The sequence below is a fragment of the Apaloderma vittatum genome, unplaced genomic scaffold, assembly GCF_000703405.1.
Source record: "Apaloderma vittatum isolate BGI_N311 unplaced genomic scaffold, ASM70340v1 scaffold2912, whole genome shotgun sequence".
Classification (NCBI taxonomy): domain Eukaryota; kingdom Metazoa; phylum Chordata; class Aves; order Trogoniformes; family Trogonidae; genus Apaloderma; species Apaloderma vittatum.
The window spans coordinates 41,616-59,778 of record NW_009703966.1 but is presented as its reverse complement, the minus strand read 5'-3'; the positions used below and the strand labels follow the sequence as shown (position 1 = coordinate 59,778).

The 18,163-nt window shown below is 36.6% G+C and overlaps 1 protein-coding gene across 1 annotated transcript in view; it reads left to right on the top strand.

Annotated features, from left to right (window-relative positions):
* Positions 1 to 471: 471 nt before the first annotated feature.
* Positions 472 to 18,163, top strand: part of LOC104270450 (probable C-mannosyltransferase DPY19L1) — a gene marked incomplete at its 5' end in the record, with an annotated part of 42,972 nt that continues 25,280 nt past the window's right edge. Inside the window, 7 exons of the mRNA XM_009864833.1 lie at positions 472 to 540; positions 5,416 to 5,440; positions 6,698 to 6,785; positions 7,378 to 7,515; positions 11,812 to 11,932; positions 13,381 to 13,474; positions 17,619 to 17,676. Of these exons, the coding sequence (XP_009863135.1) occupies positions 472 to 540; positions 5,416 to 5,440; positions 6,698 to 6,785; positions 7,378 to 7,515; positions 11,812 to 11,932; positions 13,381 to 13,474; positions 17,619 to 17,676 (593 nt within the window). The remainder of the gene's footprint in view (positions 541 to 5,415; positions 5,441 to 6,697; positions 6,786 to 7,377; positions 7,516 to 11,811; positions 11,933 to 13,380; positions 13,475 to 17,618; positions 17,677 to 18,163) is intronic.

The following is an 18,163-nucleotide window of genomic DNA, read 5'->3' as shown; positions in this document are numbered from 1 at the left end:
ATAGCGCTTTAGCGTCCTTTGGTGGCGGGAGCAGTGGGCAGATGTGCGGTCTGTGTAACTAACTCCGTGAGAAGGGTCCGACAGCTCAGCTTGTGGTGCTGGCGTGAGCTGCTCGTTTCTTGAGGACGCTTTTGCTGGAAGGATGGAGAGTTGCTTATTCTTTAAAAGGCTTTCTATTTGAGCAAATCTGGCGATAGCATACCTGCGTAGAAATTTGACAGATGGGTTTATTGAAAGTTGTTGCAGGAATTAAAAACGTGATGATCTGCGTAGTCACCTTCATAGCCCGTCTGTGGTATATAAGGCTCTTATATATAACGAGCGGCTAAGTTGCTGTATGAAGTTTCATTCAGCATTTTTGAAGTCTAGTCAAGATTTTCACAGGAAACTAAGGCTGCAAAGATTGAGCAGATTTCCTTTTACAGCGACTGTTCTTAATTGATGCTTAAGGTATTTGTTTTCTTTTGACAGTATTTGTTGATGACAGAAAGGCCTTTGTCATAAAAGCTGATAGCAAGATATGGCTCACTTTCCTTCTGGGTAAGTAGAAGGAGTAGGTTGAGGGAAAATACTGTTCTTTTTACCTTTCTTTCTCTGGAATTGTAAACTATATCAAAATACATTTGGAAATGTAACTTGGAAAAATAAAAAAAGCATAGCTTATGTTGAAAATGGATAGGAAATAACTTCCTACCTGATAATTTCTGTAAAGATGGTACTGTAGCAGTTGATGTGGTACTGCAAGATTTGTAGGAAAACAATTATCCAGGTACGACTGAACAGGAGACATCTATAATGCAGTTTCTAGGGAAAAGAAAAAAGAAGCAACGCTTATTAAGTAATGTAATCAAAACATCTCCTTTTGGAACGACTACAAGTAGAAGAAAATACAACTGTATGGGGATGTAAATTCAGATGTTACTATCTTTGGGGGTATTTTGAAGCAAGTAATAAAATGGGTAATGGCCAAAGTCTTGGAAAAAACACCTAAAGTATTTGCAGAATTAAACAAAAAATGCATTCCCGAAGTTAACAAATGTTAAATGGTAGCATATTTGTCAGATGTGCAATTAGATGTACTCTTAAAGGTATTGTATTAAAAGACTGTCCGGGTATTCCAAAGATGCTGGCATTAATCACACCGCCAGTAGTGCTTGTTGCCAAAGGGACTCTCTTCAGTTTGATGAATTACATTGAAAAGTAGTAGCAGGGAAACAACCCTTAGCTTACAAACTAATTGATGAATAAACTGTTCCTGAATTGTTTTGCTTACCTCTGTTTATTCAGCATTTTATAGACTACTAGTTAATTAAATGACACAGAAATATTAAACTGATGGTCAAATCTGAGAAATGCTTTCCTTTGAAATTTGAGAGCATGTTAGGTAGGAAGCTTTATAACTTCTGAAGTTTGAATTTGTCTGTGAAACCCAGGTCACCAATTAAATACTTCAAGGAGCTATATATGTTTTTGATAGGAGTAAACCCATAGTAGCAAAGTATGTAATAGCATACTATATTTGCCGTAGCAAAGAATGTTAAATAACTAAATATGAAATAGTGGCGTTTAGTTAGTTGTGGTATGTAAATTTTTGGTGTGTTTTGCTTAAGCTTTAAGATCCAGATTTTAAAAAAAGAGGCTCCCACAGTTGGAGCTAGTTTTATTATAGAGTATGAATATTTTTCTCTTAAGAATTATTTTTAGTTTATGTGTGACAATAAAGATGTCATATTTCTAAGGACCTTCTTATACAGCACGTTGCCCTATTACGTGTTCTGGGTTTTTTTAAAACGACTGTTAAATTGAGGCCTTGTTCTTCAAGCATGCTTTTCTAGATTGCACAGAATCTCACATTGAAACATCTTGACTAAGCTGCAGGAGTAATCAATACTTGCATATTTCCTCACTGTACCCAGTTTTACTGAATTCCTGCCTAGTCGCTTTGGGGATACTTGCGAAGCATTAATCAGTTTTCAGTAAGTTTTACATCCTGTTGCAGCACAGTATGTCAGTTATTTGTTGTTCTCTTGGTAAATTAGTCCTGTATATTCTGGCTTTATTCTTCAAGCATTTAATTTCCAGAATTAGAGTGCTTTTTATATGACATTCATACTGCTTTTCTTAGAACAGAACACAGGTAAAAATAGGAAATCTGAAGAATAAACTATCAAATTTTACATAATAGCCCTAGTCTGCAAAAACCTGATCATATGCTTTTGCCTTTACGGATTCTTAGACTGAGTGAGAAAACGGAATCTGGAAGTTCATGTACGTAGTAGCTGTATAAGTTGTAGGAGCATTAGGACCCCAGTATTCCTCTCCTGTCCTCTCCTTCATTCCCTTTCCAGTACGGACATTAGTAGGATCGAAGGCTGGTACTTTATGAGAGCTGATCTGCATGTTTTGCGTCAGAAACTAGCTTAGTGTATGTCTGGATGCAGTCTGTTGAAAAATGCTGGTTTGGACTCATAGTGGAAGTCTATGAATTAAGCACATTGTCTCTTGAAATGTGAGTAATTACATAAATTGCTATGTGATTGTAAAAGGTGCTGGTTTTATACTTATTACAGAGTGATATTGTGAAGCTGCCTAAAAAGTACATTAAATTCTTCAAAATAACTGAATGTGTTTACACTTAATGTGTTTACTTCAAATAAAACACTTACTGAAGGGAAGAATCAGATTTAATAAGTGGTATGCTTGAAAAATAATTTACCTAATAATAGAGAATTTATTTGTACCAGTAAAATACTGCATCTTTGGCTTATCTGGAACCACTTGAATTTGGTATAATGAACAATACTAGTAGCTAATATGCATTTATTTTGACTTTACTGTATATTACCTAACACTTAATCTGTCTTAAAATTGGTATTTTTTTTTTTATAGTTGTGCTCTGTGTGTATGTATATATATTTCAGCATCTAATTTTATTTGGAGTCTTAGAAATATTGCTGAGAAATGAAATAATGCCTTATGCAAATGTGAAATTCAATAAGTAATAATTAAGAAAGGTATGGACAGCTCTATTTCATGCCGTAGTGCAAAAGTTGTTTGTTTATGACCTGTGGTTTGCTGTGTTGCTGATATAGCTAATATATTTACCCGGAATTCCATATCATATCTGTCTTTCTGAAAAAGGAATTTGAAGCTCCTGAATCTGTAGCTCCCGAAACTTCCCTAAGATACTAAATCGCACTTAATGTGAATGATACCGAGCAGCCCTTTGGTGAATGTGTTTTCCTCTAGAAAGTATGTGTAAAAATGTAAAGTTTTAAATGAAAACTTCTGTATTTGTTTTCTGACTGAAATCCAGGCTTCTCTTTGAGAATGCAGTAGAGCTTAGAATTCTTGAGGAAGTTTTGGTGTGGTATTGTACAACTTCAACTACTATGTGAAGTGTATGACTTAAAGTCAGTGTTAAACTGTACAGACAGATAGTTTAGAAAATTTTTGTCCCTCTAGGGTAGTTTTTTGGTTTCTTTGTTTTTGTTTTTTTTTTCCATATCTTACCCAGTTTCACCATACACATCTTTAATATTAAAATTGACGTTCATAAATGTATTTTGTTGCATTGTGACCTGTGATTACAGCAGTAGCCAGTACTGCCGGCAGCAGTGCTTCCAGGCTCTGTGTTGGAGATTTGACCATATACTAGGGCACGAAGCTTATGTTCAGTCTGCTCCTCTACCACGTAAATTTAGTGGTATTGCAAAAATGTTTTTCTCTCTTTTGCCCCTGCAGCTTTCCAAAAACAGACCCCCATACCTATGTAACATACAGTCTGAATGCAGGCACGTTCACTAACTCTCCGACTGTATTTTTGCATTGGTGTGCGGGCGTTTGGTGTGTGTTTTACCAGTATGCCAGTAACTTGACCCGTTCTGTGTCCTCTGAGCAGCAAGGGCTGTGGGCGGGTGCCTGTGAGCTGGAGGAGGTGTGAGTGGAGCAGCACCCCGGAGATGGACACAGTGCTCACACTTTTCTGTCTCCATTTGCATGTGAAAGCAGCGAGGGTGGTTTTCCCCTTCTCTTTCTCTCTGCTCCATATAACCTATGTGAATAAGAGGACTCATCATTACCCAGAAAGATCATCTTGGACTGAAGGCAATCAGCCTACCTGACCTTTCTATGGCAGAGAGCCTCGGTGTGCCGAAAGGGCAACCAAGACACCTTCAGTCTAGAAGGGGCATCATGGTCACTCTGAATTCCTGCCCTTTATGCCTCACTCATGCTGACTTAACACACCCAGAGCTCGCTGTGGAAGTAATGAATGCTGCCTGAGCAAATTGGAGTAGCTTCTGTCCTGTCTTGCACCAAGAAGTGGATCCGGTCATGATCATGAAGTCAGAGACCTGGACTGTTTACCCACCACTTTATCACTGATTGTCTTTTCCCCTTTGTCCCTCTGATTACCTCCCTTGTTCTGTACCTATGTGACAACAGTGCAGATGGCTCCTGAATGGATGTATGGAATCTTACTATGCACACAGTCTACCTTTTTAGCAATTACAGTCTCAGTTAGATTTCTGTTGCTTGTCATGGTCTGTCTGAGTCTCTCAAATTTACAGTGTAAATCTCAAATTGTACTGTGTAAATTAGACTTTATTTTATGAGCTCAGTAGGAAAGAAAACAAACACATGACAAACAAGGGCTCAGTCCCCTTTGCACAGACTAGTTGAACATTTGAATTTGCTAACATCACTTAAGGCTTGAGGATTTTACCTCAAAAATTCTCTAATTTGCAGCACAACTTGTAACTCCTAACTTGTGCACCTATGAGCAAAACAAGTACCTAGCTGGTGGTGGGAGTGTGCTCATCCTGACTCTTCCATCATGGTGCAGTTGTCCTCTCTCTCACACCATGAAGCATGAAAGCCTCAGCAGTCCAGCTGCTGCTGGATCCACTTCAAAGGTTTTTGGTTAAGCTGATGTACTGATACCTTCCAGCTTGGAAGTTTGGTCTGTACCATTTCCATGAGTTAGCAGATTCTGAAAAAGCTTCCAAACAATCAATATGTGGGGATTATGACTGCAAGAGACAGCAAGGTGATAATGGCTGCATCTTTGTGCATAGTTACCATTACCTTGAGCCCTTTCTGGCCACCGAGCCCTGTCTATGTGTTGCCTTTGCTTTGACCTAACGGAGCTGCTCCAGGCAGCTGTGTGTTAGCCAAAATCTGAGCAGGAGTTGAGTGAACAGTCACAGGAGGTATCTTAAAAATGTTAAAAAATATTAGATTTTCAAAGAGCTGGCCATGAAAGTTAATTCAGATGGTCCTATTCTCTTCCTCTGGAGGCTGAGTACTTTCTGTGCTTCTTTGAAGTAATACTGAAATTACTTTAATGAACAGGATTCTGCTCAGTTATTCAGATACTTGAGTAACTTTTGACACCTTTTGTTTTCTTTACAGCTGCTTTTGCAGGAGTCCTTCATTGGTAAGGTTAAATTTATTGCGTGAGAGTAACATGTTATTTTAAAGTAATAAAAATGTAATTTTGACTTATATTTAACAATTTATATTTAGATCTTTCCTCTCAAAACCAAACTGTTGTCTCTAAACCGAATAATTTTGGTTTTGTAAAGCTGGCATGGAAGGTTTCTTAAAAGCCTATTCTGCAAAGAGGGAAGTCTGCTTTCCAGGTGGCAAAATCATTGCTTAGCTATACAAATTCAGGTGTGTTTCCCCTAACAGACTTTTTTTCTACTCTCGGTGGGTTTTGGAAGTCCAGGTAAACCCTCTCAACTTTATCCTATGTTCTACTAATTCAGATTCTGTTTAAATTTGAGTTTTACATCATATTTTCTCTAACCTCTTCAGACAAGTCTGACCAGTGTTTTGTGTACAGAATAGCCTTTCAAATACTTTTTGTAAACATAATCCTGGTGCTTCAGGTTCCATCCTAATCCTCCCCCTTCTTTTTTTTGTTGCATAGACTTGAAGTAGAATGGATTCTGTAGTGATTTTTCACCAGCTGCTATTGCAGAGATAAAAAGTAACAGCTTCTGCCAATCTGGTTTTGTTGCCGAGCTCAAAAAGAACTATTGATGTTTAGTAGTTTGTTTCTTGCAAATTCCTGTGCAAAAGCAGTCATGTGCACTGCTGTGTTTCTTTCCTTTTCCATCCTTTTTGGAGATGAAGGTCCTCTTGGAAATTACAAGTTTTGACTCCAAAATTATTTGTGTTTTTCCTGGCTTCCTCCCCCCTGCCCTAGGTGCACCTCTATTTAAATATACTTTGTGATGGTAAGCACATTCTGTATCATGGCAGTATCAATGTTAAAGTAAAAGTCAGGAAAGATTTTAGTGGGAAAAAACGTATACTACTTTTATGTGTGCTGTTGTTTTCACCAGCTTTTAATCTCTGATTCTTTTCATTATTCAGATATTTGAAATTTCTTTCCTAGTATCTAGACTTGATAGTTTTAATAGAGTTAAACTTTTGATCTTTGAATGCACTTAAATTAAAATAAATTAGAGTATAATAACTGATTCCATAATAGAATTTCATAAGCTCTCTATGGGTTCATATTTTTCTGTTTAAAAATCTGAATAGAGGCAAATGCTCGTATAAGAGTAAATTAAAATACCACTTTGAAAACTTCACTGAATGTTTTGCTCCCTGTTTCTTGGTATATATGACTTAGTACAGGTTCTAAAACTCTATTCAGGTTTTTATTTTTTTTTTTTAACAGGTGTCACATAACAACTCTTTTTGAAAATGACCGACATTTTTCTCACCTGTCAACACTAGAAAGAGAAATGGCGTTTCGCACGGAAATGGTTAGATTATGTTTCAGTAAAAATTCAGTGATTGGAAAACTTCTGTAATCTTGTGACCCATGGACTTTCAAAAATTTCTAAATACCTTCTAGATGAGTAAATATATTGATATCTTGCAACTAATATCCATTACGCTTCTACATGCAGAGCATTTGTATGTCTTGCAGCTAGTCACTATGAATGTATCTCGTCACGGTTCACTTAATTATATTTTAAAAGTATGATTCCAGAGGACCTAAAATACAGCCCTACAAGTACCTTATAGCTTACTTTCATTTACAGACTTGTTATGCAGCTTTTTTATTTATTTTTTTTAAATTAATCAATGTTTTCATTGTGAAATACTATGCTAGTTCATAGTTACTAGCCCAAATAAGAGATATACAGGTATGATATGAAACAAATTGGAAAGAAACCCATGTTGCTTGTTGCAGTGGTACGAATAGAAGTGAAAAACTAGATAGTCATATTGAATAATTTTGGCCTTTTTGTTATATTACAAAATTTGGTTGGGAAATGAAGCTTGTGTATGGCAGTTCCGGAAGCTGAAGTGTCCTTTTTAATCATGAATAATGATTCTGCTCTCCTGCAGGGCCTTTATTATTCCTATTTCAAGATCATTATTGAAGCACCATCATTTTGGAATGGAGTATGGGCAGTTATGAATGACAGACTAACCGAATATCCTTTAGTGATTAACACGTTACAGAGGTTCAACCTTTACCCAGAGGTGAGCTACATTTTTAAAATCACATCTTCTGATAAATCTATAATTTCTTTAGATTTGAATATAAATTTGTAAGAAATGTTACTCTGGAAAATGTGATTGTAAAGGTATTATGACTAATTAAGTTACTTAAATACTGTGTTTTAGTTCCTGATTTAAAATGAGAAAGTTACTTCAAACATTGTGATCAATTCTCAGATTTCTAGTATGTCCAATCAAATGTGAATGCTTTCTAGATCTTAGTGTTTTGTGCTCTAAAATTGCTGTCCAGTTCTGCACTTGTTGTCTTCTTTTGTTCTTTTCACTGAGAGGAAGTTAGTTGCTGACATTGTGTAATTCAGGAAATAGGACATTTGTGGTCTCAGTAGGATGTGACAATAATTCCTGCAGTGATGCAGCTACTGAGAGGTTATTTTGGCTTGCGTTTTGTGTAGGACCATGAGCTAACACATCACATTTCACTGTGGTCTTAAATTTCATGAATGGTATTATTTACTTACATGTATGGGAAGAGTTTCCTCTATAGAAGACTGACTGCTGTTGTCCTGTACGTACTTGATGTCAGACTTGTTATCTCGTCAGATTACTTTCCTAGTCTTGTTTTTTGTGACTAAACAGAACATGCCTTTCATGTTTGATTTTTCTCTTACACTTTTGCCAGTGTGTCTGAAACATTTTGCAAAAGAAAACTCCTTTGGCTAATGTACATTTCTGTAACTTCATTTGTCAGCAACAGCTAATTTTTTCTGAGAATTGAGGACTAATAATGGCTGTAACTGTTGAATATTAGCATTTACACTAATTCTCCTGCTCTATGGGAGCAGAACTGTTTCCAGAAACTGTACATGTAGGAGTTCTTGGTGTGCATGCGTTCACAAAACTTGCATGTAGTTCTTTCATTTGATTCTTAATTCCTTGCTCTGGAAGAGTTAAATAGATGCTATAGATGACTGCTGCTTCTCACCCTCTCTCTGGTTTGAAGCTTATCTCTTTTTTGTTTGTTTTTTGTTTGAGGTTTTGATGGTTTTGTTTTGGCTTTTGAACTCCAGAGAGATTGAGGTTTGGTTCTAGAAATACAACATTAGGAATATGTGCTTTATTTAAATACTACAAAGTTATATTTTCTTAACTGAGAACTATTTATTGACTTCAGTCATAGTCTGACTTGCAAAAATCCAAGGTCACTAGTCAAATGAACTTGCTCTTGAAGAATTGTCGATATCACCATGAAAGATGACAAAGTAAATTGAATGATGAAATCAAAACAAGAGCAATCAGATGTAGTGACTGGCATTCTGTAAGAGCTTCAAGTAGATTGCTGTGCAGAGTTTTCTAGGATCATACTGGCTCGTAGAAGTTGATGATAAGGTATGAAGTCATTCATCTTTTTTGTGCCTCTGAGGGCATGCAAAGCAGACAAGTAGTCTCCCCTGCTCCAGTCATTTACTGCCTGATGCCTAGTCTTCCTTTAAAGAAGGTTTTTTTAAAAGTGTATTTTTTTGAGTGTTCTTGTTTCCCCACATCTACATCTATAAAGCTATCAGTGGGTTCAGCTTGACATTTGAAGTGTGTTCTCCAAATTTATCTAATTTTCCTTATGATTATAATGGGACAGGGTGGTGATTATAATGGGACAGGGTGGTGGGAAGATGCTTGGGCATTTATTTGTTGCAAAATTTGTCCTTCTGATACTCAGTCATATTTTCTGAAAGTGTTTCATTTCCTGTTTGATGTTTTAGTATCTTTTCAGCTCCTTCAGCCTGATAGTTGCATTAAGGCTGAATTTTAATAAAAATTTTTGTTTGTTTAGTGGATTTCAAAATTAATTGGATCAAGAATAGCCTTGAAATCCAGTTACTAAACAGGATGTTAAACCCATTAAGAAGAGTAGAACAATTCACTTGCATGTACAGCTGATACTAGCCATGAACACTTCAAAAGATGTAAAGAAAAAAAAGGTAAAATGAGTCCATAGCAATCACTACATCATCTGTGTAAATTATAAATCTAAGCAGTAAAAAAAAAATAAAAAATCTGTCCAAAGCAACAAGTCAGTCTTTGTAATTACGCAATGTTCTAGTCCCACTAAAGTCTTGAATTTTCCAGGTTGTTCCTGTAGCTGTTGTGTTGGTTTCACCTCTGTTCCCTGATGCAAAATGACAGAGAGACAATGTCTTAATTTCTGTGGTGGAGAGAATGGGTTAAGTTTACTCTATGTCTGTTCAGCATCACAGAACAGATGATATCACTTTATGTGGCAACAATGATGAAAATATGAGTTGAAGTAGTGTGTCAAGTAGTTGGCATTAAAGTATTACTCCAAGGCAACTAGTAAAAGGGAGTGACTTTTCCATATGTTCTTTTACAGCAAAGGACTGGCCTGCCCACAGATATCTCCTGAGTCTGAGAGCCACGCCTTTTGTTTTCTAAGTTTTCCATTTTCTACCCCATCTGATATAGGAGAGTAGAAATTCCAAAAATGCCATTGTGCTCTAGTTGACCTAGCAATTTTGTACTACTGATTTGCGTCCATTTTTCTGCCTGTATTAACTATTTCGTGTCAAGTAGCTTTTGGCTAAAAACATTTCTGTGTTTTGCATGAAGTAACTAAGCTGGTACCTGCTTAGGGAGTATTACTGTGTGGTTTCACCTGCAGCAGACACAGGACAGAATACTAAGGCAGAGAGTTTCAGTCTAGAAGGATGTGTTTGTGTTTTAAATATGTAAGATTTACATTGTGAGAATGTAAAGGCCACAGGTGAAGTGAGCTGTGATGATTGGAGACTCGGTATTAAAAATTCATGTATTATAGAACTGCAGAATAGTTGAAGTTGGAAGGGATGTGTGAAGATCATCTAATCTCAACGCCACTTGAAGCAGGGTGAAGTAGACCAAGTTGCTCAGGGACATCTCTGGTTTTGTTTTGAGTATATCCACCTCTGGGCAACCAGTACCAGTGTTTGACCACCCTCAAAGCAAGGAATCATTTTTTTCCTCTGTGTAAGTGGAATCTCCTGTATTTCAATATGTGCTTATAGTCTCTTGTTGAACAAAGAGTCTGTCATCTTTACTCTATATCCTTCTGGTCTTGGGCAGCCCAGAACTGGACTCAGCACTGGAGATACAGTCTTGGCAGTGTTGAATAGAGAGGAGGGATCGCCTCTCTTGTCCTGGTGGCATACAGCTGAGGTCCCTCTGAATGGCAGCACAAGCCTCAACCACTCCTTCCAGTTTTGTATCATGTGTAAAATTGCTGAGGATATTCTCTCGTGCCATCATCTAGTCTTAAGGTGTAGAACAAAATTGGCACCAGATGAAAAACACCCCACAAAAAATAGCAAACCACAAAAGAGCAAACCACTCATCTGTTTTCTCAAAAGATAATGAAGCTGGGCACGTGTGATTTCCTCTTTGTAAATCCCCAAAGACTGCTTCCAATGATTTTTTTTTTGTCCTTAGTATTTGTGGAAGCAGTTTTCAGGAGGATTTACTCCACGTTTTCAGAGGTTGAGGTGTAATTCCCTGTATTTCCATCCTGAAGAAAAGTGACATAAAGAGTTTTATTAATTGTGTGTGGGGAAAAAAAAAGAGGGAGTCATCCTTCTTGCACATGTTTTCTGTGTCACAGGACTGAGACAGTTAATACTGTAGTGGTGAAACATATTTTTAGTCTGGGAGCTCTGGGGTTATAACTTTCAAAACAGCTCAGCTGGAATGGCCACATTACTCATTTTTGACCTCTGTAAAGTCAATTATATCCTGACAGAATAGCTTGGTAATGTTAACTAGTGACTTTGCTGTGTGATAAGTCATCATTATTTCTGTGTGAAAAATACAGATGTTTCAGTGTCAGGTGTTGAGATTTGAGTGTTGTTATACGAACATCATGACCTTTGCATGGAAAATGTAAATGTTGTCTTGCATTGCATCTGGACGCCCTTTCTAATGCATGCTTAAATTTAACCTCTCAAAGTTTATCTGTGTAAAAAGCCTATAGATTTGGTTCATTAATAATTGGTTTTGATAGATTTAATTTGTCCAAATGTCCTCTGTCAGCAAAATCTAGGATTACAATAGCTGATAAACAAAAAATAGTTAAATGGAGAACCTTCCAGACAGTATTGAAATACTTTTTTTTTTTTTCTTCAAATGTTGCAGTTTGATGCATTAAGTTATTTCTATTCTAAAGCTGACATAATTTTAGTCTATTAAGGACCACTTGGTCTGTTGGATGCCTTTAGGCATTGAGCTAACCTCAAAGTTCCTTTTCAGAAACTTCAAATCCTGTTTTCCACCTAGGTGGTCCTCGCGAGCTGGTACCGCATGTATACTGCCGTTACGGATTTCTTTGGTATACCAACAAAGACTTGCTGGACTGTAAACAGAGGAAAAGGGCTTAGTCCTGTTGAAAGCTGTGAGGGTGAGTTGTGTTTTATTCTAGTTTCTTCCTCGAAGCATATAAATGTGCCTTTAGGTTTTTCAGAAGTAATAAATATTCCGGTGTCTTTATCACTGACGTGCTTTCATTTAGTTAAGACTGTGTTTTTGGCAGGTTCACAGCCTAAGTGAGAAGCATGAAAAAAAGAGATGCTTTTAAGAACACCAGGGGTGAGAACGTGGGCTTTGCCTCTTAGGTAGTTCCTCCTACCTAGCTAGAATTTCTATAATGCATTTTAAAACTTCACATTTGTAGTCTGAGCCTTCACAATGTTGGAAAGAAACAAATAATATGTCCTAAATGTAATTGGAGGCCACTCTACGTGTATATACATGATACACTCTAAGTGTATCAAATTTTTGTAGTTTCTGTAGAATCCCCCGGACAAAGTTCCTACATTTCAAGAACTTATGCTCAGTATTTCCTCTACTATCTAGAACTTGAAGAGTGTGGAGAAAAGGTAAAAAGTTATCCACAAGGCTCCCTTTTGGAGAAATCTTGTGTAGTGGTTCTGCTGGGAATAACCCTCTTCTTCCTAGCATCTACTATTCAGCATAAGAATTTTGATCTTATACCTTGATTTTGATACCGAAGTTTTTTTCCACATTCAGGGTGTTGGCTTGTCAAGTATTATGTGATGGAAGGACCTTGCTGAGAAGCATTTTTGAGGTGTTCTAGAGTCAGTTAAAGCTGAATGATGGATGCTAGCTTGTAAAGTTGTTCCATTTTATCATTTAAAATGTCTTTGTGTGGTGATAAGTTAGTGTTCTTCCTTTGCACAAAGGCTATAAGAACTTTCTTTAGAGCTTGAATGATTCACTTTCTCTAGTTTTATCAGAAGCAGTAAAGCGTGAATAAATATATAACTTTACGTTCCTGTTTCTTTGTAAAAAGCAAACCAAATCAAAGCAACAAAACCACCAACTATTGAGACTACCATGTTTGTGTATCATCACCTTACTTTGGAGAACTGTCTTGCTGTGTTTTCAGCAGTGATGAATAATCATTTCTGCATACAGAACTATAAAGTTTTCCTGCCTTCTCTATAATGAATAAGGCTTTTCGTGCTGTATTGCTGAAATGATTTGAGCCAGGAGTGTTTAAAGAAATGATGGGAAAGAGAATAGCAACAGAAATGTGAATGCAGAGGTATTTGTGAATGAATAAATTGAAAGACTTGCATTCTTGGAAAATCTCTTGGTTTCTAATGAAACAGAGAAAGCAAAGAGCATTATGTGATATGTTTCCCCCTGGAGAAGTGTTGAGAATGCTTCTGATTTGAATTTCCACAATAATCTTGGTGACATTAACTTTTTTTGGTTGTCTCTTTCTGTAGATATGTGAAGGTAGTATGCTGTGAGATGTATTATACTGATTGTATATAAGCAATATATTTGACATCATGTATTAACTGTTTTTTTGTTTGTTAGGGTTGGGAGACCCTGCTTCCTTTTATGTTGCTGTGATTTTTCTTTTGAATGGATTAATGATGTCACTGTTCTTCATATATGGTACATACCTCAGGTACGGCCGTTGAGACCTAGTTATCTAGTTGATGCTAGCTGTTGTTTGTTATTTGAATTTGAAAAAGCAAACGCTAAAGTATTTTATGGGATATTGCTTATTTGTTTGTATGGTAGTAATGCTTTGTATTACATATATATTGCCACTAAAGAAATTACTGGACCAGAGAAGTTTTTTTAACTTAAAATAAATGATGATGCCAAAAAAAGTTGTGGAAAATTTCAGTGAAGTGATAATCTTGTTGATACCACCAGGTTGTGGATAAAACTAAATGCTATACAGGTTTTAAATGGATTTCAGAAAGTTTCTGCTTGTAAAATTATCAGTGTAACTCATTGTTTAAACAAAGTTTGAATGACAGAATACTTTTAACCAAGACTGAAGTTTTCCCAATGCTTTACCTCAAGTCATATTGCATATCTTTCGATTTTAACTTAACTGAGAAGGCAGAAAAATTTTTTTTAGATAACGCTTCCTTTTGGAGATATGCATACACTTCCTTTTACTATGAATTTTGGTTTTCAGTATCTATCATTAAATTTCAGGAACTGTAATACACTTTCATAAAAAAAATAGACTCTCCATTTGGCAGAAAAACAGAAGTGGAACTGTCTTTCTGTTTATCTCTCTCTTCATTTGTCAGTTTTGCAAACAAGCAAAAAACTACTGCATTTTCCTCTGAGAGATGTCCCTCCCATTGCCTGCCTTCACTGTCTCATGTGTTGGGGTTTTTTTTCCTGCTTTCTGAGGCATCTTCTGAAAGTTCAGATGAAGAATAGTGCAGGGCAGGAGCTGACAGGGAAAAGAGAAAGTTGCCTAGTGCAACTGTTAGGTATTTGTGGGGTAAAACATGTACGTATTCCTTTACAGAAGAAATTAATGTCTCATATTTTGAGGAAGTAGATAAACTTTGAGTATTCATAACATTAACTCAGCATTTTTCTCTTAAGGGAGATGTATGAAACTCCACATTTTATATATTCCCGTTCGGTCCCCATGTGTTACCTGATCTAGTCGAGAGGTGGCGTCCCTGGCGGCAGGGAGGCTGGATTAAGATGATCTCTAAGGTCCCTTCCAGCTTAGGGCATGATATGATATGATATATGAATATAATTGAAATATCAGTAGGGTTTTAATTTCTCAGTACTTTGCTTAGGCTTGGGCTGTGTCAAATGTAAATAACTGTCAAGTAGTTCAGTTTTTAATATAAATGATCTGCAATGTAGTTAGTCAAGATGAGCAGAATATAAATGCAGTTTTTTAAAGGTATAAGCCACTAGATAGCTAGGGCGATAAAAAGTAACAAGTGACTACAGAGTTTCCTGCAGGTAGATTTTTGATCTTATTGATTGGTTAATTGATTCTGAAGAATATGCATCGTAGGATACCAGGTCTAGATGACTGCTTAGTCATTATGGCTGCTCTGAGGTTTCTCTTAATCAAAGCAAAGCAGAATATTTAGGCTTTTCCATAAGCTGTGAAAACCCAAAGCTGAGTCTGGAGTAATGCAATTCTGCAGTGAAGTGGGTAGTCTTACAGATTGGTATAAGTCTCATTCATAAAGCTGATTTCTTTCTCCTATGCATTTTGAAAGACTTTTTCACAGCCTGACTCATTTGATGGTGGGAAACCATCCTTTAATATTTTCTCTATTTTTTCATTCCTGAATTTGTTAGCAGTAAATGTCTCAAGCTTACGTATTTTTTTCTTCTAAGTTGTTGGGGTTTTTTTTGTATCTTCTCTGTGTATTCACAGAGTGTGTAAGCTTTTGGTTTCAGCCTTGATTTGCTTTTAGTCTCTTTGCAACTCTGCCTCGTGATAGAAGGTGACAGGATAGCGGAAGACCACTTTCTTATCTTGATTTTCCGAGCTACATGTGTTCTCACATCTGTGCTTCCTGTGCTTTATAATGAGCTCATTCAAGGAATTAAGCTAACAGAAAGCCTAGTTTCTTTTTTAGAACTTTTTTTTTTTTTTTTTTTTTTTTTTTTTTTTTTTTTTTTTTGCTGCTTAGCTCCCTCAGTGAGTTTTTGCACAACGTTAGAAGATTGCCAGGTGTATGTCCCTGCCCCAGCAGTCTGTGTATGGTCTCTGGTTATACAACTGCACTTTGACAGCTTCTTATATGATGCAAGTTACTCTCAGGCTCTGGAGCATTCTCTCTTAAGAGAACTGAAGCCATATAGTGAGAAGTCATGCAGGGTTTTTCAGTTTTTTGTTTGTTTGGGGTTTTGGTGTTTGTGGTTTTTTTTTAGTGGACAAAGAAATGTTATTTGGATAAGTGCTTTATGCAGTTGTGAGATCCTGCCTTCCCCACCTTTCTGTTCTTGTAACTAAGGGACAGAATACTTAAGTTGATTGTCAACTACAGCATCTTGAGCAACTACCAGCAGATTTCACCTGTCTCCTTCTGACAGTATTTTTTCAGTATTTGCTTTCTTGTGTGTTAATCAACAATGAGTTCTTCTATTATTCCACAGCTAACCTGGTGGAAAAAAGTTTAAATGTTCGGGTCATCTGCAGTTCTTCAAAATTACTAATTATTTCTTAAATTTAGATTATTCTATATTAAACACAGAGAAAGTAGGTTCCAAAGGGCACGTACTTCACCAATGGTATGAGAATTTCACTGAAAAGAGTTAATTTTTATCTTTATACTGGCATAGAAGGGCTTGACTACCATATCTCCTGCAAGATAGCACTGCAGTGTTAGAAGATAACCAGTCTAACTCAGCACTATACATAGCTCTCTGTGAAATAGGCTCTGCTCGCTTCCTTTTCTGGAAAAAGACACTGACAAGGTGCATTTCCCTGTTCTACGGTACAGATTTATTGCTCTTTTCTCACATCGTAAAATAGTGATCCCTTATAGAGGCTGATAGCTCTAAAGTATAATGCAATGAAGACCTTTGTATTCTAAACTTTAAGGTTTTATCCCAATGTTCAACATTAGCGTAGCTTTTTAATTTTGTTCCTGGTTTTCGGTGGATTTTTGCAAATTTTTTATTTACTTTGTTTCCAAGACTAATATTTACTAATAAGAAGCACATTCTTTTAGTCATTTGCGGGTTCGATGTTGATGCTCTGAGAGTGTATGGAACGAAAGTCTGAGTTTTCTGTGCAAGAATGCGCAATTCCTGGAGATTGTTTTAGCACTCAGTATCTTTAATACTCAGATTTTGTACCCAGAACTCACTGATTCTATTTGGCTTGTATATTAGTGATGAGTGAAGGATCAAGAGGATGTGAGGTTGATTTGTTTGATTTAGAAAATCTTAACAGCTTAACCGATACTCTTGTTTAGTAGCAAAAATTGTGTATTCTGTCATTTATAGTAGCAGTGCACTTGTGTGCACAAAAATGTGCTTTGTTGCAGGACATGAGTAATTACACACCTAGTCAAACAAATAAGAACCTTTTCTATTCTGTTTTGAGATGGGATACATTTAAGTCTTTCATTTTAATGCTGATTCCATGGTGCTAATTATTTAACAAGTGGATTTGATTGGTTTAGAAACCTATAAATCTGTAAGTCAAAGGCTTTAAAACCTTTCTCATGTTAATATCATAGTATTTCCCATAAGAATTAAATTGTATCTTGCACTGACCATGTCATGAATGAATTTCTAAATATGTTTCTTGAACATGCTTGGTTTGATTACCCTAACACAGTCTTAGAATCAGACCAAAATTCCCTGTTGGGTGATTGAGCAAACTCCAAAGTTTTCTGCTCAATATCTTAGGGAAGAAATACGCTATTTATGTTGCCTGATGTTTAAAAAAAATCAAAAGTTTGGCACTTCTCTGGACCAAGCTCTGAGTACAGTAGATGAAGCACTAGACACAATAATCTAAACCAAAGTTTTGTGAGGAGGACTTGTTTTCCTATTTTTTTTGCCTTAAAATTGGGGTTCTGCAGAGAAGAGGTGATATATGAAGCGTGATATGCTCGGAAATAAACTTTTGCTGACTAGTACTTTAATATTGTATGTACTCTGCAGATTGCTTTCCTTTGATGTTGGAGAGAGCATCCCCCACCCCTCCTCAGGGAAGTTAGATATACTTCAGTGCTGTTCCACATGTTTTAAGTAGCATTGACCATTATGAGATTCTGATACACCTGTTCTTCCTGTTCTTTTTGCAGCGGGAGCCGTCTGGGAGGCCTTGTTACTGTGATGTGCTTCTTTTTCAACCACGGAGAGGTAGGTCTTCCTTCCCAACTCCCTCCCTTTTTTTCTTTTTCTATTTTCAACTTTAAACTAATTCTCATTTTGTTAAAGATAATGATGTTGCTTACCTATTAGGGGATGAATGTCAAGAGAATAAGACGTTATTGAAAGCAAAATAGCCTATGACTCCAAAACATATAGTGCAGTCCAATGGGTCACCTTAAATGTTATATAAAAAAAACCCCAAAACTCGGAAAGTGATCCTGAGACTGAAAGTGATCCCGAGACTGAAGTTCACAGATACAATGACTTCAACTTTTTGATCCCATTCCAGACAGAGCAGGACTACATATACCACATGAACAAGCTTCAGAAATGGAGGAGGGTGTGCTTTGTTTTTTGGAAATTCATAAGTGCACCCACATACAAAAAGCAAAGAAACCTCTGTAGTATTGGTATACTATAGCCAGGATACTATATGTATGTAGAGAATTCCAATGCTAAACTTCTAAGTAAGCTG